Here is a 23,057-nt window from a genome sequence, read left to right as displayed (position 1 = left end):
TTCTGCCATGCTCCTCTTTATTTAATGATCTGACGGATCTTAGTCTGACCATAAGACAACTGATGCTGATGTTACAATAAACAAATTTTATTTCCCAAATGATGGTATAATAACATAACAAAAGTAAGAACAACATTCTTCCAAGGGTTGAAACATTGTACAAACACTTAAAAACAAGACTTGTTTTTAGTATTCGACTTATATGAAATTCTACATCAGGGAAGGTAATTGGTAAAACTAGATGGAATGTCAGTACTGTTTGTATTGCATAACCAGAGATCTCATCATAGTTTTGCCAGCAGACCATTCTCATTAGACTTGGGCACCACATTTTCTTTGATATCATTGTCTTTACTATCCAATTCGCACGCATTAGGTGGGACATCTACAGCCGGTGAGCAGTTAAAGAATCCATGCGGCTGCAACCACACAACAAACAGTTAAGACCTGCTCAGCAATCTCACTCAAAAAATCCCAGTAACGAGTAACAACAAAACCAAGCTAAAATGATCACCAAAATTTCCGAGCAATTTTAGTTGATAAAAGTTAAAACAATAAAAGGGTAAATTTTGGTGTTGAAGTGGAAAATGATTTTAGTTCCAAAATACTAGTTTTACAAGGTGACAACATTATTCCCTAATTGCTAGGGGGAAGGAAGCCCTACCTAAAACCTTATAAACTAACACTGCCAGTTGTCATAAGCAAGAACAAAGCCATGAGATTTTTTTTTTTTTTAAACAAAGGAGGCCAAGGCCTAAGGGGAATCGGGGAAGAAAAATTTGCAAGTGTTGAGGATCAAACCCCGAAACTTTAATGGAATCTAACACCTAAAGCAGGTTGGTGAACCGTTTGATCAAAGCGCCTGGTTCACAAAGCAATGAGATTGCTAAAGCAATTCTAATACAGGACTGAAACCTCAAATCAACTAGATGGTTACCATCAGCTTGAAACCAATGCGCTCCACTGGCATAACAGGCCAGTCTTCCAATCGAGGGACATGGGTGATTCCAAAAACATACCTGCAGTATGTGTCAGAATGGTCAGTCCAAGTAAAACAGATCACAAAAAATATAGTGTAATATGCTGGAAAATTTTGAAAAGCATTCAAGACTACAACCATTCTCCAAGGACAAGACCAAAAGTATTCCCAGGCCGACCATAAAGAAGATTTTTAAGGAAAAGGACAATGGTTTGTTCTTCATCATCAACTTGAGAAGTACAATTATAAAAACATAAAGTTTGCTTGAGATAGCATCAGTGCTTTATTTGCAATCAACTGTGAAGCATAAAGTGTTTAAAAATTGATGCTTTAATAAAGTTATAAATGGAAAAGAAAGACCAATTCAACCAACCAGAGAACTATATCAGTTTCCTCTAGAACACGATCTTGCTTAACCCATGTAGCCAATCCTTCACCAACACGTGGATTTTGATTTGGAAACTCTCCTCCAGGAAACATCTCATTAGGAGCATATTGAGTAACCCAAAGGTTATGCTTCAAGAAAGCAGCTCTTCTTAAAAACTTGGCCTCAGAACCAGCTAGCGGTAGACAGTTCGAGCCAGGTACAAGCTTGTAGCCAGTCAACTGACCAGTCCTGTTTACTGTTCTCGTATTCCTCACCTGGAATATGTTATACAGCATATGCATTCACAATAAAAATTGAGCACATGAACATAAATTTTTAATTTATAAGATAAAAGGATAGGCATGATTAAGCTTCCGGCATTACAATACTAGGTATACCAACACATCTTACTTTTATCAAGATAATGAAACTCACAACTCACAAATGATTAACAATTAAAAATATTTTCTCTAAGAAGATCAATCAATGTGACAATGCATATCTCACTACTACTTTTTCTGGTAAAGGGGTCAAAACCCCCAATATAAGAAGATCTCATTTCTATGTTGAGATCATGCATTGTTTGCTTTGCCATCAGAATACTTTGTCCAACATTAAATATGTTCTAAGTACAATCAACACTAAAAACAACACGCAGGATGCACCTCAGCTGAAGCTATAAGCAGATGGTGGTGCCAATAAAATTAAATACATGTTAAAACTTAAAATGACAGAATTGACAGCTATAAGCTAGAATATAATCTTTGAAAATTGGCTGAGGACTAAAAAAAAATATACGGGATATTCTTTGAAACCAAAATTGCACTGGATTAAAAAATGACCAAAGAGTTAGAAAATCAGATGATAGAAGGGATATTCTACAATAATACTATTATAGGGAACCAACTCATGGAAACAGAATAAAAACACAGAGTGACAGGAGAGAGATCATGTTATTATCAGAAAGTAGTAGTAACAAAAGAAAACTAGACACTTTGTCAGAAAGGAGAAATAAAAGTCACTCGCTAAAATATTCTGGAGAACATAAAATATTACTATTTCTATGCAGTAAAAAAACCTATATAGAAAATCAAAGATGATTAGAAATTCATCACTGATAACAAGGAAATCCAAGGCATACTAGGAATAGAACAGCTAAGCCCAAACAAGCAACACATACAAGCAATTCAACACCAAAGATAAGTTGTCCTTACAATCCAATGGCGAGCTGTTAAGGGATTACAGTCACGCATAGCTTCCAGTTCAGTTTCAAGCAGGGTCTCTTCCGCATGGAATGCATTATTGTGAACATTATTTTCCCCAGGTTCCTCAACTTTAGCATTAACCTCAACAACCTAGGAATATAGTAGAAACTATGTTATAGAGTGTAGCGAAAAATTTTAGGAAGCAAATAATAACCTCAAAATTCAAAGCAACATACCTGATTGAAAGCTTCACCAGGTTTGCAATCAACAGCCATGTCCATACGAGCAACAAAGAAGTGTTGATGAACCGGTGCATATAAACCTGGGGCAATCATTGTACCATATTTTCGAGATTCTCCAGGCTGCAATGCTCCTAAGCTAAGAATTCCTGTAAGCTTAACTTCAGCTTCAATATTTCCATCCTGTAGTGACCAATAACAAAAATTCTAAGAAAATCTTTACGGAGCAAACAAAGTTCAACCAACATAAAAGTTCCCAAAAGAATATTGATTGCAGTTTTTTCACTAGGGTTGAAGAGGAAAGAGATGTGAACAACTCATTAAAGCAGAACACAGACAAGATTCATTATACAAATTCCTTAAATGCCCCTTAAGACTTCTATAAACCTTTCCAACAGAAACCCTTTATCATTCAGTTTTAAAATGATCTAGTAGACATTTGCATCTTTGGCAACACAATTTAGCATATGTGGAACTAGAATTAGACTTGCCTGATAAAAGTGCCAGTAAAATCCATACTCGTAGTTAGCAACAGTGCATATGAAAGACACTGTTAGCCGCCTAGACCTTCGAACTTCAGCCAAACCTGTTCTCCAATCTTGATGCTTCCATAAAATTCCGTGATCCTCTTCATGCAAACAGACACAATTTTCAATCGTTTCAACACCTCCAGTGAAATTTGTAAAGTGAGCATGGAAGTATTTGATATACCCCAAACAATCACATCCCTGTAACAGCAATTTCGTTTTGAACATTTTAACTTCATTAGGAAAAAGAGTACTGTATACTGCGAAAATTATAGTATAAAGAGTAGGCAGAATAATAATCAAACCTTCTTGAGAGAATGTGCATTTTTTCCAAGGCCATCTTCCCCAGCATCAAAAGCATTTTTTCGGTAATGTGGATCATTTGGATCCCCATATGGCACAACCATCTCCACAAAACTCAACCTATGAGCAACAGGCCTCCTACCTCGACTACCATCAACATATGCAACAGAGTATATAACCAAACCCTCCTTTGGGGTGAAACCGATACGGAAATTCCACTGTCAGCAATAGCCAAACAAGGAGAACATTCATATGAGTTTCTGAATTTAGCAAGAAATATAACCAATTGAACAACTGCACACCTACCTTCTGCCACTCTACAAAGCACCCATTAACACGAAAGCTTCGACCTTCAGGCTGAACAATCTGTAAGGGTTTCACATCACTTCGATCAACACCACCTCTTGTTTCTCCCGGAGTATAATTCCTCAAAGGATCAGCTGGAGGTAAGGGAACAAACTTACGGTCTTCAAACTCAATCACCTTCATCTTTTGCATATCAACAAGTACATAAATTCCCTCAACTGGGCGAGCATAGCCATTTTCCATGGGACAGTCACTCTCGGTTCTACAGAATATAAGTGGTTTTGCAAGTCTGCGGCTAGGAGAATCAGCATCACTATGATAACCAACACACCTGTTGAAAATGTAAGTAAACCCAAAAGTATTAAGTACAAGAGCAGGACACAAATTAAAAACTTAGGCAATCATTTTATACACTAATGAGATGCAGATTTAACCAACCAAGGATCAACCATCACAAGCTCCATGTCCTCAATACCCCTCTTCTTCATTGCCTCTCGGAATGGAGAAAAGCCTTTTACAGCAGCTTCACATTCAGCATATTCCATAGCATCCTGGAAGGAGTTCAAAAGTGAGTAATAAAATGTGAAATGGTAATGCTTTTGCTAAAAATATAATTCTCTCTCCAATAAGTTCCACTAAACCTATGTTAGTCGGACTGGGGGCTTAGGATTATGGATATGTATCCCACATGGGTACATTCAAGTTATGCTAAAGTTTTTCTATATATTTGGAGGGTTGGACCTCCATACACACGTAAATTGGGTACTTCATGGAATATAACGAGTCTAAGCAACATAGCACTTAAGTGGAATAAGTCTAAAATCTAACAATTGGAAAAACATAAAGCACAAATGTCATGCAAGGAGACAGATTTACCATAGGAGGCTGAACATCAGGAATAACTTGTGATGATATTACTTTTCCCCTGTGATGTCCTCCTCGAGTTACTGCATGTACTTCTGATAACTCGACAATCCATATACTTGTTTCATTGGATTTTTTGTTATAGACAACCAGTCTAGCTCGCCTCGGAGGGAGCTTGGTAGGGATCACTGGGCCACCTTTGGTCCTGGGAAGTAATGAGGGTTGGAAAGGTGGGAAGAAATACGCATCTGCCAAAGCAACAACATGCTTGTCTGGCTCCAAAAGAACCACTTCGACAAAGCGCATACTATCTCTTAGCTGAAAAGAAAATAAAAAAATATATATTACTTAGCTCAACATTTTAAACAACGTACAAACATTAAAAAAAAAAATCCTTAAACCCAATGATTTGAATACGATTTAATGGAGGACAACAAGAAAGGCATTATAAAGAAATTGGCAACCTCAGGAGTGGCTCCAGCAGCCCTGACCGTAGCAACTGCTACAGAGATCTCGGCAGCAGATAAAGGGTCCAAAGGATGGCTGGTTTGAGCCCTTGTCAAAATTTGGATCCCTGCACGATGAACGAAGCAACCTTATTGAATACAAAAAGGAAAAAAATCGATGTCCACATAAGCAATTGAAGAAATAAAGTGCAAAATACCCAAATACCTGCATAACTCTCAAACACGTCGTAGTAAACATAAAATTATTCAAGTTTTTCATTTTGATTTTTGATTTTCTTTTTTTTTTTATAAGAAAAACATAAGTTAAAAGAAATTAGTCAGCAAGAAGCAGAGTAAATAAAGATAAAAGGTCAAACTGGTCGCCCTCTCTCACAGAAATCTTAAACTCCCATATTCTTTCAGAATAACTATAAAATAAATAAATAATAGAAATACATATACATTTGATACAAACTAAAACCATAGTTAATTTTTTTTTTTAAATCGTTATCCAGACTTTAGTTCATGATATCCATGGATGATTAATCCACGGGAAACGAGATCATGCAGTAAATAAAAAATCCGAAAAAACATGAAATAATCGAAAAAGAAAATCTTAATAACATGTAAAACCGCCACGATCTAAAATGAAGATCATCCGAGAGACTAACACATTTCTCATATCCATAAAAGAAAGAGAGAGATGCCTTTGGTGGAGGCGGCTGTGGAAGTTTCAGGAAGAGAATCAACGGGGCGAATCAATGACGCCAAGGCAGCTTTGGTAGCCCGTTGATCGTTGCCGCGATCCGTAGAGGCAACGGACCACTCCTGCAGCACATTGGATGCGGAGGAGGAGGCGGAGGCAGAGGCAGGCGCGGCGGAAACAACCGAGTCGGGTTCGCAACATGAAGAAGGGGAAGAGGGGGAAGAAGAAAGAAGCGTCGCTTTTTTCTTAGCTGAGGCCATTGTAAAGGGTTCGCAAGCTCGCCAAATCCACCGTAGTAAGACTCAATACAATCTACTGACATACAGCAAAGCTTTCTCTACTGACATACAGCAAAGCTTTCTCGGTCTCTTTCTCTCTCCTCTCTACTTTCTCCCTTGAAATAAAGAACCTTCAAGAATCTTCAAGAACAACTAAACAGAAAAATGAAGCAGAAATAACAAACTTTCGATCACAGATTCGTTACGGTAGAATGTCAATAAACTGTAATTGTAATGACAAAGGTGTCTTTATTCATGGGAGGAAAAAATATGTGAGAGAGAAAGAAAACAAAAGAAAAAGACTGATGGTATAGTGTGAGAGAGATGGAGAAAGGGGAAGGGAGGGGCTTTATATATAAAATATAAAGGCTACTTGAAAGTACGGGCTACCACGTGCATCCATCTTACTCGATCAAGCTCCCTTTCTTTTTTTTTTCATTTTTTGTTTTTGGATAAAGTTAAAATTAAGAGAGAAAAGAAAAAAAAAAATGGATGATGGATATGGTTTGGAGGGGGTGATGGTTCTTTATTTTATTTTATTTTTTATTTTATGATTCGGGGGCTTATAATAAGATGGACCGATAATGTAGATAAGTGGGGGTGATACACTGATGAGGACCAAAAGTATTTTCTGATATTAGCCTGATAAGGCCATACAACTTTCCCATATTTCGTTATAAGGACTTTTAATTTCTCTCATATATCATTTACGGCCCATCTTCTTCCTTTTTTATGTCTGTAGTCTGATGATAATGAGAATCAAGAATATAATAAATTTTTTTGCGGAAAACTAATGAAACGATCAAGTTGACTAATTAATCGGAAATTAAACACAATATTGCAACTTTATGTTTTACGTTTTTTTTTTTTTCGAAAGGGAGTGAGAAATTTGGTTTGATTTCCTTGTTAAATAGCCAAATATTGACTTATAGAGTTATGCTATTTGTCCCTTTTTTTTCAACTATAGTTGTATTAATTATTGGTCTATTTATCTAATTTAGAAAATATTAAATTTTTAATTTTAATGGTAAGATTTCAATACTTGACAATTTTAAATAATAATTTGAATAATTATACTAATTCCTAACAAGTCAACCCATTTCTGAATGGGACACTATCACATTAAATATAATATAATAAAATTAAAATATAGATAAATATAATATTTCTTAAGTTGCGATGTACTTTTTATTAATTTTTCATGGTATGATATGAGTGTTATATTTTTTATTAATCATTTAATTAAATATATGATTTTTCAATTTATTGTACATTAGAATTTTTTGTAAAAATATTTAAAACAAAAGAAGAAAATAAAAAAGTAACTTTTTTTTTTGTTTTTATGTCTTTTATATTTATATGTATCATTATTATTATTATTTTATTTTTTTATATTTTATTTTATTATAGATAATAAATGATAAAAACATAAAACCCATAAAAACACATTATAAAACTACATGAAACAAATGCCCACATTTGTTTATCAAATTCAATTATATCCCAACTCACTGTGTCTCAATCCTGAACAAAATATGAAAGAAAAAGTTAGTAAAAAAGTTTTAAAGGAAAACTGAACTGAAATAAGTTTTAATTTTTTATAAGAATAAAATTATAAAAGTAACATATTTTTTTTCAAAAAAAAAGTTGTAAAATAAAAAAAATTAATGGTGTAACACTTATCATTTATTGATATATTGTATGATAATTAAGTGTGTAGATAATTTTTAAATTGATAAATATATTTTGAATTTAAAAAATATAATAAGGGATATTTACCTTTTTAAATTTTAAAATGTTTAAAATATAACTGAATATAAAAAAATTTATGAAGGTAAAAAATCTAATTTTAAGATTTAAAATAAAAAGAAAAAGATATATCTACATAGGTAATGAAACAATAAGAAATGAAACAATAACAAACTAAGCCTTAAGTCTTAAATCCTAAGCCCTAAACTAAATATCTAATGAAATATGAATTAAATAAGATTAAATTTTAATTTTTCAAATTTATATTATAATTTACTTTTTATTCTAAACAGATAATTTTATCAATTTAATTGTTTTAAATTTAAATTTACCGAAATAAATGTTGATAATGTGAAACTAGTACTTAAATTTTTAAATTAAGATTTTCCTATAAAAGATATAGCTAAAATTGGAATAACACTTATAGTGAAAAATAATAGGGAGTTCATTATAGCTAATATTATAAATTTTTATCATATATATGAATCTGTCTTCCATTTAAATTTTAAAAGTTTTGTATAACTAAATAATTTTTAATTTTTTTTATAAATAGTCTAAAATTGGAAAACATCTTATGTGTCATTATAAAGTGAAATTTTAGAAATTTTTTTACATGCCAAAAAAAAGCTATCCATACAAATATCCACATCAATAAATCTTATCTAGTAACTATGTATCATGTAATATAATATAATATATGATATGATTAATTGAACCTAAGACAATATTTCTATAATAATCAAAATATTTAACTATTTTTTTAACATATATCTAAAACAATAAAATATATAAAATAATTTGTGACAAACTAAAATCAAACAATTTATTTCATTATATAAACAATATGATTTTTTTTATATATAAGTATTATGTTCATTATCCAAGAAGCAATAAACTACTACAAAAAACATGTACAATTGTTCTAATATTTACTTTTTAAACATATCTCTACTTAACCCCCCACTCTCACTTAATTCCTGGTTTATATTATCAAAAGCAACACTTGTTAGGAAAGTGGAGTCCAATCCCATGTAATTGGTTTTGAACTAATCAAATGCCATAAGCTTTAGTCTTTCTTTTTACATAAAGTCTTAGCTACTTAATAAAAATAGATAGGGGTTGTTTTAAGGTGAAAAATAAGGTGGAGTCGCAAACCAAGAAAAGAAAAGGGGAAAAAGAAGTTAAAAAATAGAGAGAAAAGAAAGAAAAGAGAGTTGGTTAAACAAAAGTCGATTCATGGTCCAATTGAGCTAAAATTTTGTCAACAGGTTTATGATTCAAAGTTTTATATTTTGAACGGTGAAGATCGGGTTTGAAACTCTCTAGAAACAAATCTAATGTGTATTTGTTGAGTCACCTATTTGGTGAGATTTCTCTAATTATCTCTCTAGTTGTTGATTAACTCTAGTTTCAGTTAGAGAATAACATATATCCATTATTTGATAGTAGAGTTTTTTTTAGTAGTCCATGATTTTTTTTCATTTACACTAAAAGATTTTTTACGTAAATTTTAGTGTGCTTTATTTTTCTTGCGTTGTTGATTATTGATTGTTGTTTATTACTATGAGTTTATTGCGATATATTGCTTCTACATTGTTATGTTTATTACTTCAAGCCCAACAAGTGGTATCAGAGCAAGGGTTATTTTAAAACATTAATACAGAAGCAGCCCAAAACAGAAGTAAATTTTATTTGAGATCATAGAATGTGATACAAGTTTCATTATAAAATTGTTAGCATCAAATTATTCAATTTGAAAGCCTGTGATGAAAGATTATTTATACTATAAAGATTTGTATGAGTCAATATTGGATGATTAGACTAAACCAACAAATATAAAAGATGAAAGCTGAAAAAAGTTAAGTAAAAAAACATTGGCTACAATCAAAAAATAAGTTGATATCAACATATTCCATCATGTAGCATAGGAGATAGATACCCACACTGTTTGAAAAAAAATTGGCAACATTATATAAGAGAAAAACATGTTTGAATAAAGTTATGTTTGTTAAAAAGCTTACAACTTTACAGTACAGAGATAGACGATCGATTACAAAGCATTTTAGTAATTTTTAAAATATATTTAATCAGATTACTACTGTAGAGCTTAAAATAAATGATGAAGTGAAAGCATTATTTTTTTTTTGGTTCATTGCCAGATAGCTAGAATACTCTAGTTGTGACTGTTCTTAATTCAACTCCTGATTACAATGTGACATTGAATATGGTAAATGACATTATGCTTAATGAAGAAGCAAGAAAAAAAGATTTAGACCTTGAGAATCAAACTCTGATCATAAAAAATAAGGGTAAAAATATCAACAAAAGTTAAAACTCAAAAGATCATAATAAGTCTAAACATAAAGCTAAGTTAAAAAATAAGTGAAGTGTTTTCATTGTGATAAAACGGGTCATATAAAATGATATTGTAAAATCTTGAAGTAAGAGCGAAAAGATGAAAAAAGTAAAAGTTCAGATGATGACAATGTTACAATAATGAATTCAGATGGTGATTTAATTTTTTTTATTTGTACACATGATAATCGTAATCATATCAGTGATCCTGACATTGAGTGGATAGCTGACACAAGAGTGGCATATCATCATATTTTTAAGATAAAGTTGTTTATAACTTAAAAAGTAAAATACTATGGTTGTTCTAAAATGAAAAATAATACTATGTCACAGATTGTTGATATTGGTGATATTGTTGTATAAACTAGTACGGGTACGAGCTACATGTTAACTTTAAGGGATGTCAAACATATTTCAAATATGAGAATAAACATACTTGCTATTAATATCTTTGATAAAGAAGGATATGATAATTGATAAAAAAAAATAAGTAATGAAAGCTTCTTAAAGGATCTATGATAATTACAAGAGAAAAATTATGCTACATAATGTATAAGACATTGATACAATTGAATGGTAACCAGATAAATGTTGTTGAGGATGATGCTTCAGCAAACTTATAGCACAATAGGTTAGCACACATGAGTGAAAAGGGATTACAAGTTTTAGTAAGACAGTCTCTCATTCTCTTGACCAAAGGTATGTCTTTTAATTCGTGTGATCATAGTTCGTTTGACAAGTATCATAAAGTTTCTTTTCTTAAGAGTTTTTAGAGAAAAGAAAACAGATTGGAATTGATTTATTTTGACGTATGTGATCCTATTGAGGTTAAGTCATTAGTTGTTAACAGGTATTTTATTACTTTTATTGATAATATTTCACATAAGATTTAGGTGTATATATTGAAAAACAAAAGTCAGGTATTATAATACTTTCAAAAATTTTATGTCATGATGGAAAGGATGATAGAGCTACCCTTAAAGTGTATTCAGACTGATAATGGTGAGGAATACGCATTCAAAGACTTTGAAGAGTATTGTTCTAAGCATGGGATCAAACATGAGATAATAGAATCTGAAACACTACGACATAATGGTGTAGCTGAAAGGATGAATTGCACCAATGTAAAAAAAGTCAAATGCATATTGAGGATGGCAAAATTATCAAAGTCGTTCTAAAGTGAAGCAATCAACATAATTTGTTAATTGCTTAACAAATCACCATCAATTCTTTTGGGCTTTGACATTCTAAAAAGAGTGTAGATAGAAAAAGATACTTCATACTTTCACTTAAAAATTTTTGAGTATAAAGCATTCATATATGTGCCTAAATATCAGAGGTCAAAGCTTAATAGTAAAGTCAAATAGTGTGTGTTTGTAAAATATGGTAATGAAAAATTTAGCTACACAGTACGGGATCCAATAAAGAGAAAGATAGTAAAAAACAGAGATATAATCTTTCATAAAAAAAATTATAGTAGATCTTGAGAAAAATGAGAAGACTACACAGGTTACTGTTGAATGTGATGTTTCAACATCGATAAAAGTTTCATAAGAAAGAGTCACAAATGGTGAAAATGAGCAAAAAATAGAACTTGTGTCACGGGTCGAGACTTAAGCTCCGAACCCGCGCGGCTCCGAGACCCGGGCATTCACCCTTCCGGTGTTTCAGATTAGTCTTCTTGCCACGGTTCACACCCTTGTGAGGTATTGTCCGCTCTGGCCTCTCATGACCTCACGGTTTTGTCCTACAAAAGGTGCCTCACAAGACGAAGATTGTGTAAACCCTTTTATATCTCAGTGACCTTTCTATTATGTTCGATGTGAGATTCAGGACTCTTTCTTAGATTCGTGACATTCTTCGGCACCCAACCTCGTGACGTCCTCGTCACGGAGGCTGGCCACCCTGCCTACCTACCTCGATGTGCTCGGTGTGGATCGAACGGTATAGGACTGGCTCTAATACCACTTGTCACGGGTCGAGACTTAAGCTCCGAACCTGCACGGCTCCGAGACTCGGGCATTCACCCTTTCGATATCTTGAATCAGCCTGACCGCCACGGTTCACACCCTTGTGAGGTATTATCCGCTCTGGCCCCTCTGGCCTCACGGTTTTATCCTACAAAAGGTGCCTCATAAGGCGAAGATGGTGTGAACCTTTTTATACCCCAGTGACCTTCCTATTATGTTCGATGTGGGATTCAGGACTCTCCCTTAGGTCCGTGATATTCTCTTGCATCCAACCTCGTGACGCCCTCGTCACGGAGGCCGGCCACCCTGCCTATCTCTCTCGAGATGCTTGGCGTGGATCGAACGGTTTAGGGCTGGCTCTGATACCACTTGTCACAGGTCGAGACTTAAGCTCCGAACCCACGCGGCTCTGAGACCAGGGCATTCACCCTTTCGGCGTTCCAAATCAGCCACGGTTCACACCCTTGTGAGGTATTTTCCGTTTTGGCCCCTCTGGCCTCACAATTTTGTCCTACAAAAGACTCCTCATAAGGCGGAGATGGTGTGAACCCTTTTATATCCCAGTGACCTTCCTATTATGTTCGATGTGGGATTCAGGACTCCCCCTTAGGTCCGTGACATTCTTCCATACCCAACCTCGTGACGCCCTCGTCACGGAGGCCGACCACCCTGCCTACCTCCCTCGAGGTGCTTGGTGTGGATCGAACGGTTTAAGGCTGGCTCTGATATCACTTGTCACGGGTCGAGACTTAAGCTCCAAATTCGCTTGACTCCGAAACCTGAGCATTCACCCTTCCGGCATCCCAAATCAACTTTCCTGCCACGGTTCACACCCTTGTGAGGTATTATCCGCTCTGGCCCCTCTGACCTCACGGTTTTATCCTACAAAAAGTGCCTCACAAGGTGAAAATGGTATGAACCCTTTTATACCCCAATGACCTTCCTATTATGTTCGATGTGGGATTTAGGACTCCTCATTTGGTCCGTGACATTCTCCCGCACCCAATTTCGTGACGTCATCGTCACGGAGGCTAGCCATCCTGCCTACCTCTCTCGAAGTGCTCGACGTGGATCAAACGGTTTAGGGCTGGCTCTGATACCACTTGTCACGGGTCGAGACTCAAGCTCCAAATCCGCGTGGCTCCGAGACCCGGGCATTCACCCTTTCGATGTCCCAGATCAGCCTGTCCGTCATGGTTCACACCCTTGTGAGGTATTGTTCGCTCTGGCCCCTCTGATCTCACAGTTTTGTCCTACAAAAAGTGCCTCACAAGACGGAAATGATGTGAACCCTTTTATACCCCAGTGACCCTCCTATTATATTCGATGTGGGATTCAGGACTCTTTCTTAGGTCCTTGACATTCTTTTTCACCCACCTCGTGACGTCCTCGTCACGGAGGCTGATCACCCTGCCTACCTACCTCGAGGTGCTCGACGTAGATCGAACGGTATAGGACTGACTCTGATACCACTTATCACGGGTTGAGACTTAAGTTCCGAATCCGTATAGCTCTGAGACCCGGGCATTCACCTTTTTGGCGTTCCAGATCAACTTGACCGTCATGATTCACACCCTTGTGAGGTATTGTCCGCTCTGACCCCCCTGGCCTCACGGTTTTATCCTACAAAAAGTGCCTCACAAGACAGAGATGGTGTGAACCCTTTTATACCCCAGTGACCCTCCTATTATGTTCGATGTGAGATTTAGGACTCTTCTTTAGGTCCATGACATTCTTTCGCATCCAACCTCGTGACGTCCTCGTCACGGAGGCTGGCCACCCTGCCTACCTACCTCGAAGTGCTCGACGTGGATCGAATGGTATAGGACTAGCTTTGATACCACTTGTCACTGGTCGAGACTTAAGCTCTGAACCCGTGTGGCTCTGGGACCCGGGCATTCACCTTTCTGGCATCCCAGATCAGCCTGACCGTCACGGTTCACACCCTTGTGAGGTATTGTCCGTTCTAACCCTCTTGGCCTCACAGTTTTGTCCTATAAAAGGTGCCTCACAAGACGGAGATGGTGTGAACCCTTTTATACCCTAGTAACCCTCCTATTATGTTCGATGTGGGATTCAGGACTCTTCCTTAAGTCCGTGACACTTGAGGATACGAATGAGTTAGTCAGAGTTAACGATAAGTCAAACACAATCAATTTTGAGCAGGAGAAATAATCCTCTTTACTTGAAAGTGTTGAGCAAAGAGAGCTATTTTTAGTATTAGATGGTGTAGAGTCCCAGCCTAGGAGATCTACTAGAGAGTACAGGTCATCTATCAGATATCCAAGTTTATATTTTATTTTAGTTAACTATAAAAGAGAGCCAGAGAGCTTTTCAAGATATGCAGGCTATTTCGAATAAAAAGTGTAGGTTAAAAGTAATGAAAAAAGATATAGTTATTATGAAAAAAAAAAAGATAAAGTTATTACGAAAAAATGGTACATATAATCTTGTTAAACATTCAAAATAAATGAGACCGTTAAAAAATAAAATGGTGTTCAAGTTGAAAAAGAATTGTGACAAGCTAGTGAGATACAAAGCTTGATTAGTGGTGAAAGGTTTTTCTCAAAAATTAGGTATCGATTTTGATGAGATCTTCTCTTCAGTTGTGAATATGAGTTTCATTCAAGTAATACTGAGATTAGCAGCTAGTTTGAATCTTGAGCTTGAATAACTTGATATAAAGATTGGATTCTTGCATGGTGACTTACAATATGACATTTATATGAATCAGCCTGATAGTTTTAAAGTGAAAGAGAAAGAGCACTTAGTTTGTAAATTGAAAAAAAAAGCTTGTATGGCTTGAACAAGCTCCGTAATAGTAGTATAAAAAATTTGATTCTTTTATGGTGAGCCACAACTATAAAAGAACAGCAGTAAATCTTTGTATATATGTTAAAAATTCTCTGATAGTAACTTCATTATTCTTTTATTATATGTTGATGATATATTGATTGTGGGACAATATGCTAATATACTTTTTAAGTTGAAAGAACAATTATCTAATTCCTTTGACATGAAAAATTTAGGTCCAGTAAATTAGATTTTTGATATGAATATTATCCGGGATAAGAAAGCTTAAAAATTATGGTTGTTATAGAAAAAGTATGTTGAACGAGTATTTAGTAGATTCAACATGCAACATGCTAAATCAATTAGCAATCCACTTACCAACAATTTTCATCTAAGTAAGAAATCTTGTCTGGTGACTAAAGAAGAGTAACTAACTATGTTTAGTATTTCTTATTCTTCTGCAGTCAGTTTTTTAATATATCTTATGGTTTACACACAACCTGACATTGCTCATGCAATTGATGTAGTGAGTAGATTTCTTTTTAATCCAGAAAAAATTCACTGAAAAATAGTGAAAATGATTTTAAGATATTTTAGGGGACTTAAAAAATTTGCTTGAGTTATGAAGTTTCACAACCAGTTCTAAAAAGGTTTATTGATGCTAATATGACAGGTGATTTTGATGGTAAAAAATTTACTTTAAGATAGTTGTTCACTTTTACAATAGGAGCTGTGTCTTGACAGTCTAAGCTGTAAAAGTATGTTGCTTTGTCAACTACAAAGGCTGAGTATATTGCAGCAACTGAAGTGGGTAAAAAAATGCTTTGGATGAAATATTTTTTCTTGAATTGAGATTGAATAAGAACGAGTATATGATATTTTATGATAGTTAAAGTACTTTAAATTTAAGTAAAATTGTCATGTACAATACTAGAACGAAGCACATTAATGTTAAATAACACTGATTATGTTTAGTGATTGAGAAATAGTAGATATTATTAAAAAAATTCATACTAATGAGAATATAATAGATATGTTGACTAAGACACTTTTTAGAGAGAAGCTTGAGCTTTATAGTAACTTGATCGAAATGGGTTCTTTGGCTAAGGTAAATCTAAATGAAATTGCTATGGTAATGAATCTTCTCTTAATGGGGCTGAAGAAGAAGATTGTTAAAAAAATAGGGTCCAACCTTACGTAATTGATTTTGTACCAATCAAAGGCAATAAGCCTTGGTCTTTTTTTTTTACATAGAGCCCTAGCTACTTAATAAAAAATGTGAGGGCTATTTCAAGGTAAAAAACAAGATGACGTCGCAAACCAAGAAAAAAAAAAGGGAAAAAAAGCCAAAAAAATAAAAAAAAAATAAGGGAGAGTTAGTTGAACGGAAGTCAATTTATGGTCCGATTGAGTTAAAATTTTATTAGTATGTTTATGATTCAAAGTTTTATATTTTAAATAGTAAAGATCGAGTTTGAAGCTCTCTAAAAATAAATCTAAGGTATATTTGTTGAGTCACTTATTTAGTGAGATTTCTTCAATTGTCTTTCTAGTTGTTAATTAGCTCTAGTTTTAGCTAGAGAAGAACTTTGTATATCCATTATTTGATAATGAAGTTTTTTTTTGTGGTTCGTGATTTTTTCTCTTTACACTGGAGGGTTTTTTATGTAAATCTTAATGTACTTTATTTTTTTTACCTTGTTGATTGTTGTCTATTACTGTGGGTTTATTGCGATATATTGCTTCTGTGTTATTGTGTTTATTACTTCAAGTTCAACAACACTCTTTAATCCCATTACTCTTAACCTAACTACCTCTTTGATTTGCTTTAAATTAATTCTCCTGCTAATGCTTCTGACTTGTATATTTTTCTAGCTCTCTATGTCCATATCCCATAAAATATATGCTCCCTAAGCCAACCAAAGCATAATGGAAACCAATGTCTTCCCTTTAAGCTTGTCCACAGCCCACTAGAACTCACTTTCCCATCCAGCTACTTTTCATCTTAGGTTACATAATGACAATACCTATTTTTATATCTCTTTTGAGTATCTACAACTGAAGAAAATGTGGTTTCAGCTTTTTTTCTCCTACTTACATAGTACACAGATCTTATCTACATAAATCCTCCATGTAATTAATCTATCATTAGTAGGGAGTCGATTGAGAATGGCCATCCAAGTTATTATAGCAAACTTAGAAATATGTAGTTTACACCAAACAAGTCTATGCCAGTTTACTTTTGGCTGTCTTTGTCTTATTTCATCCCACACCTTAGCAACTGAATTACCTAACCCGTTGGTTTGTCATATCACTCTATTATCCTATCGAAACAAGAATCTAATGGCAATACTTCTCATTTGCAGCAACTTCCTCATACATCAACCTTGATTATGTGCTATTTATATTTCCCATATATTCTTCACTTTAAAAACATAGCACTGCACCCATGCTATCCATAATAAGCCAGCTTGTGTGAAAATAGACCATAGCAATCTAAGCATGCAAGCTTTGTTCCTTTTTATTTTTATTTTTACTTTTACCTTTTATGACAAAAAAATCCAAGTATCTTTCAGATTATATTATATATATATATATATATATCAAAATTTACACATATAAATCATAAACTATTTATAATTTTTAAATTAAAAAAATTATAACTTACTTAATAGCTTTAAAACCACAAGATAAAAAAGGTAAAGGTTGTTTATTTTTAATTTTAAATTTTTTTAAAAAATTTATAATATCATATTAGTAATATCATATAATATATTAAATAATATGACAATGTCATGTGGTATTTGATAGATAATATGGTATTGTTACATTAACATACATTAGAGACTAACAACTTGATGATTAAAAAACAATTTCATAAATATTAGTGATCAAATTGTAAGTTTTCATAATTGGATGATTAAAATAAGAAATTACCTAAAATTGGGTGGTTAAAGGTGTAATTTATGCAAACTCTTATATACAACTTTTATATTTAAAAAGTTTTTTTAAAATATTTTTATTTTTAATTAAAATTCATTGAATACAAATAGGAAATTAAGAAAATTTAATAAAATAATTAAAATAATTTTCTTATAGCAAATGAAACGTTAATTATTTGATAACGATTATAGTAAGAGACTACTTTTCTTATAAATTATTGTAATTCATAATTAAGTAATTAAGTCATATTTTTTTCTTATCATCGTCATAATCAATTTCTTAAAAAAAATGTAATGAGTAGATAAGCATCGACTAGATTTTATTTTATTTCATATTGATTTAAAAATGATTGTTTTGAGAAATATATTATCTAGTATTTAGTTTGCATTTCGATAAATTTTTATTTATTTATTTTCCTTCAAAACGCATTGTTAGGTGTTCTTTTAAATTTATAAATTCAGACATGAGTGTTTTGTAGATCTGATTTTTTTTATTTACATTTTAGATTATTTTATTTTCATTAAAAGGTAAAATAATCATTTTATGCTGTTAAAAAGGGTAAAATAATTATTTTATAATGTTGGATAGGTCTCAAAATAAAACTCTTGGCAATTTTTTTAATATATTTTTAATTTTTTATTATTTATATTTTAGATTATTTTATTTTAATTAAATAGTAAAATAATTTTTTTATAATATTGAAAAAGGTAAAATGATCATTTTGCAATACTAGACATCGTCGTAATATAATTTCTTTGGAGATTTTAAAATTTGTAGATCTATTTATTTTAATTTTCATAATTTTTAATTTTTTATTATTTACATTTTAAGTTATGTTCTTTTCGTTAAAAGATAAAATGGTCATTTTATAATATTAAAATGGGGGAAATAGTTATCTTAAATACCATACAAGAGTCAAAATATGAGTCCTTCGAGAATATTTTAATATATTTTTAAATTTTACATTATTAATATTTTAAATTATTTTATTCTGATAGAAAGTAAAATAGTTATTTTATAATGTTGACAAAAGTAAAATGATTATTGTATAATGTTGAACAGGTGTTAAAATATAATTTTTTGAAAAATTTTCATATTTTTAATATTTTAAGCTTTTAATTATTAACATTTTATTTTATTTTATTTTGATTAAAAAAATGATCATTCTATAATGTTGAAAAAGATAAAATGATTATTTTACAATGCAGGACAAGTGTCATAAACTAATCCTTTTGAGATTCTTTTAAAAGAAAGTTATAAATTATAAATAATGAACTCAAACTCAAGACTTTTTTGTTGAGGATGATAAACTTTAACTAATCAAATCAATCATTTGTTGATATAAATAATGAATTATTAATTCTTGATATGCTTCCATAAACAAATACAAAAATATGAATACTATTCACTTTTTTTAAAAAAATCTTCACTTAAATAACTTAATATTTTTAAAAAATGATCAACTTATATAATATAAAACTTTTTTAATTCTACATACTTTTTAACACTTGATTTAATAGGTCAATGGATGAGAGACATGTAAAAATTTTTAAAAATAATTTAATTTCATTCTCCAAATTTAGTGAAATCAATGATTAAAAAAATATATAACACTAAAAATATATATATATCTCTCTCACATATATATATATATATATGTAATTTTAGTCGACTCGTTTACCTAGAATTTAGATTAATATTAATAGTAAAAGGAATGATCAATTTATATAATGTAAAAAAAATTTTAGTTTTATATTTTTTTTAACACTTGATTTAATAGATCCAATGAATTAAAGATAAATAAAAATTAAAAAATAATTTAATTTAATTATATGAATCTAATAAAATCAATGATTAAAAAAATATATAACACTAAAAATTTTTTATATCTCTCATATATATGCTTTTAGTGGACTCGTCTTTATCTTTACCCAGAATTTAGATTAATATTAAAATTAGCAATGTTGGAATGGGCATGAACAGAACAGGTGGTCAAAGATGTTGTGAATATGATGAGAAACTTGAATAATGTAAACAATAATAAACTAATTTAATTATCAAATCAAAGTTGAAATTATGACAGTATCCATGCCCCCATCCATAGCATTATGAAAGTGATGAAGAATGTATAAGCGTGATTATTATTAATTCATTTACTGGATAATTAAGAAAACATATATATTTTTTTTATTTGTTCCAAAATTTCCGCCTATCAGTAAGAAATTACATGGGAATTGGGAGTTGAGGTTGCACTTTCTCTTTGGTGGTGAAACTGGAAACTAATGGTAATGGGTGATGATCCATCGGGCATCCACTTGACAATTGTTATTGTTTTGCTTTAATCAGAGCTGACTCACCTCCCTCACCTACCTACACAACCACAATGCTAATCTTACAAAATTAGTCCATAATTAAAATAATAATGCTATATATATATATATATATCATGCTTCATTACTACTTCCACCACATGCAAAAATTATTATCAATGGTTTTTATTTAAAAATCATTATTTAAATAATTATTAAGTATTTATATTGCCAATCGCGAACGCAAATAGAATATTAAAAATTATTCGAATGATTAAAACATTTAAAAGGTATTTAAGTTGAGAAAGGTTATCACATAGTTGAGAAAATCAGCATTACTATATCAACCTAGGCTAGACTGACGATAGTGATGTATGAAATATAGCACTAATAATTATATGAAAAACATCAAATTCCATTCTCCACAAAGCACCCTATACTAAACTAGTACTGGTAATAATTTTGTGGAAAACATCAAATTCCATTCTTCGCAAAGTACCCTGTACTAAACTAGTATCAGTACCACTAACGACACTACCGCAACAACAAGTCAATTCCAATTTCCTATCAAATTGTATGGAAAACATCAAATTCCACTCTCCACAAAGTACCCTATACTAAACTAGTATCAGTACCACTAAGGTACTACCGCAACAACAAGTCAATTCCAATTTCCAATCAAATTACCCTCACAAATTTATAGGCCTTATCATAAAAGTGGGACTCTGTTTCACGTTGCATAAAAACATCCTCTGATTTGCCAACGAAGTCTTAGTTTAATGGTAGGAAGGAGATCTTAAAATATTAAAATTTTATTGTATGTAAATTTAGTTATTTAGTTAAATTATATTTTATTATTTAATAATAATTTATTTATTTATTTAATAATATAATAATTGATTATTAAGTGATATAATAATTAATTATTCTGTGATATAATACTTTATTATGAATATAATTTTATAAAAATTTCTTTGATACGAGTAGGAGTTTTTTTTTTTTTTTTAATAATTGTACTTTTTAAAGATGTGGTATTATTTGATTAACATTAGCATTTGCATGCAGAAATGGAAAAAAGAAGTGAAAATAATAATGATTAACAATATTCACTAAAAGCAGGCAGCAACCGCAGCCCACAACAACCGTAGCAAATAAAGAAAAGGTTGTGATTTCTTAACTCCACAGTCCTCATACTCAGGGAAAGCGAAAGAGAACGGAAGGAAAATACAGCTGCAACCTCAACCACATCCATTGTGAATAATAAAACTAATACTATTAATTAATTAATAATTAAAGGAAAAACCAAAATACTTTAACTTTATAGTTCAGCAGCCTTTGTTTTCGTCTGAATAATAATAAATAAAATCAAGTTGAAATGAATCGTATTGTTGTAATTGGAAATCTATGTGTCTGCCCATGATAAATTTGCTAATGTGGTTTTAGCAAATTAACTTTATTTTTTTTTTAAATAAAAGCAGCATTTGCATATGAATGTATGTTTCATCTGTATTAGCAATATGCCAAAGCTTTGTTAAGGGTCAAAAAATTTTTATTTATAGTTAATAATATTGAATTTAATAAATGAGTGAATATAATTTGTTTACAATTTTTTAACAAAATAATGATTAATGAAAAATTATAAATTATTTATAGATAATGTATGCATTTCATTTTTTTTTATAACAAATCAAGTACAAATTCATTCTTTCAAATTTATCTTTCTTAACATAATTAAAAAATAAATAAAATAGACAATTAGAAAAACTAAAACTAAAAAAAAAAAGAAAAGAAAAGGGCCAAACAAAAAATAAAAATAAAGGAAACTAAGTTAAATACGGGAATGTCACATGGATACTTCCACTTAAAGATGATAACGCGTTAAGTATGAGAAATTTTATCCTTGCCCCCACTCTGATCAATATCAAGATATTATTTTTTAATTTGATTTCGACCTTGCACATATAAATATCTATAATCCATAACTGACCTAATTTGATCAAAAATTAATTTAATAGTATAATATTTATAAAAATATTATTTTTAACATAAATTACATTTTAAGTATATACAAATGTAAAATTTTATTAAATAATAACTTTACTGATATAATACACATATATTTAAATAAATAATAAAATAAAATTCTTATACATACTTAGGATGAAGTGAGGCAGAATACCCTAAACCCACCTTTAACCTGACTTTGATTATTAGAAAAGGAAAAACTGTCATACCCCAACCTGATTCCAATTAAAAATTTGTCCTTATAGTATCTATAATTCTAAACCTATCAAATACGAGTCATTTTGATATCTTTACCTCCATTAACCCAATTTCTTGCAAAATTCATTTTATATAAAAAAAGGAAAATGGTAAAAAAAAAAAAGGTAAAAAATACTAAATGGAGAACCACGTGAACACTTATATTGTCAATTTACCTTTTAAAATAAAAACTATATATTATAATAAATAGTTAAAAAATTAAAAAAAATTATCCAAGCATAAAAGAAAAAAAAGCTCATGTGCATAGGATAATGGATAAGATAGGATGATAATCATCTTATATTATATTTTATTTGTATCTAAAAAAAATAATATGATTATAAAAAGGATTAGTCATCCTCTTACTATATGACGATTCAATTCTTCCCAAGTAAAAATGATTGTTTTTAATCAATAAAATTAAACTTACATATCCTATTATACCTTTAAAAATTA

The 23,057-nt window shown here is 31.5% G+C and overlaps 1 protein-coding gene across 3 annotated transcripts; it reads right to left on the bottom strand.

The window, feature by feature from the left end:
• Positions 1–66: 66 nt before the first annotated feature.
• LOC111291062 (spermidine copper dependent amine oxidase 2) lies at positions 67–6,545 on the bottom strand. Of its 3 annotated transcripts, none has more exons than XM_022882613.2 (12): positions 5,944–6,545; positions 5,255–5,364; positions 4,803–5,108; positions 4,365–4,477; positions 3,927–4,257; positions 3,623–3,838; positions 3,282–3,518; positions 2,788–2,973; positions 2,561–2,701; positions 1,353–1,621; positions 938–1,019; positions 67–419 (listed from the first exon to the last, which is right to left on the bottom strand). In XM_022882613.2, exons 1-12 carry the CDS (start codon positions 6,200–6,202, stop codon positions 285–287), a joined length of 2,385 nt encoding a protein of 794 aa, XP_022738348.1. In that variant the 5' UTR covers positions 6,203–6,545; the 3' UTR covers positions 67–284. The 3 variants fall into 3 exon arrangements, with proteins under 3 accessions (XP_022738348.1, XP_089624810.1, XP_022738349.1); XM_089768684.1 differs by lacking the exon at positions 5,944–6,545 and adding an exon at positions 5,908–5,934; XM_022882614.2 differs by lacking the exon at positions 5,944–6,545 and adding an exon at positions 5,463–5,483.
• Between the last annotated feature and the right edge of the window lie 16,512 nt (positions 6,546–23,057).

This window comes from Durio zibethinus, chromosome 11 (genome assembly GCF_047325235.1).
Source record: "Durio zibethinus cultivar Kanyao isolate XHJ-2024 chromosome 11, ASM4732523v1, whole genome shotgun sequence".
Lineage (NCBI taxonomy): Eukaryota > Viridiplantae > Streptophyta > Magnoliopsida > Malvales > Malvaceae > Durio > Durio zibethinus.
This window is presented reverse-complemented; position numbering and strand designations above follow the sequence as displayed.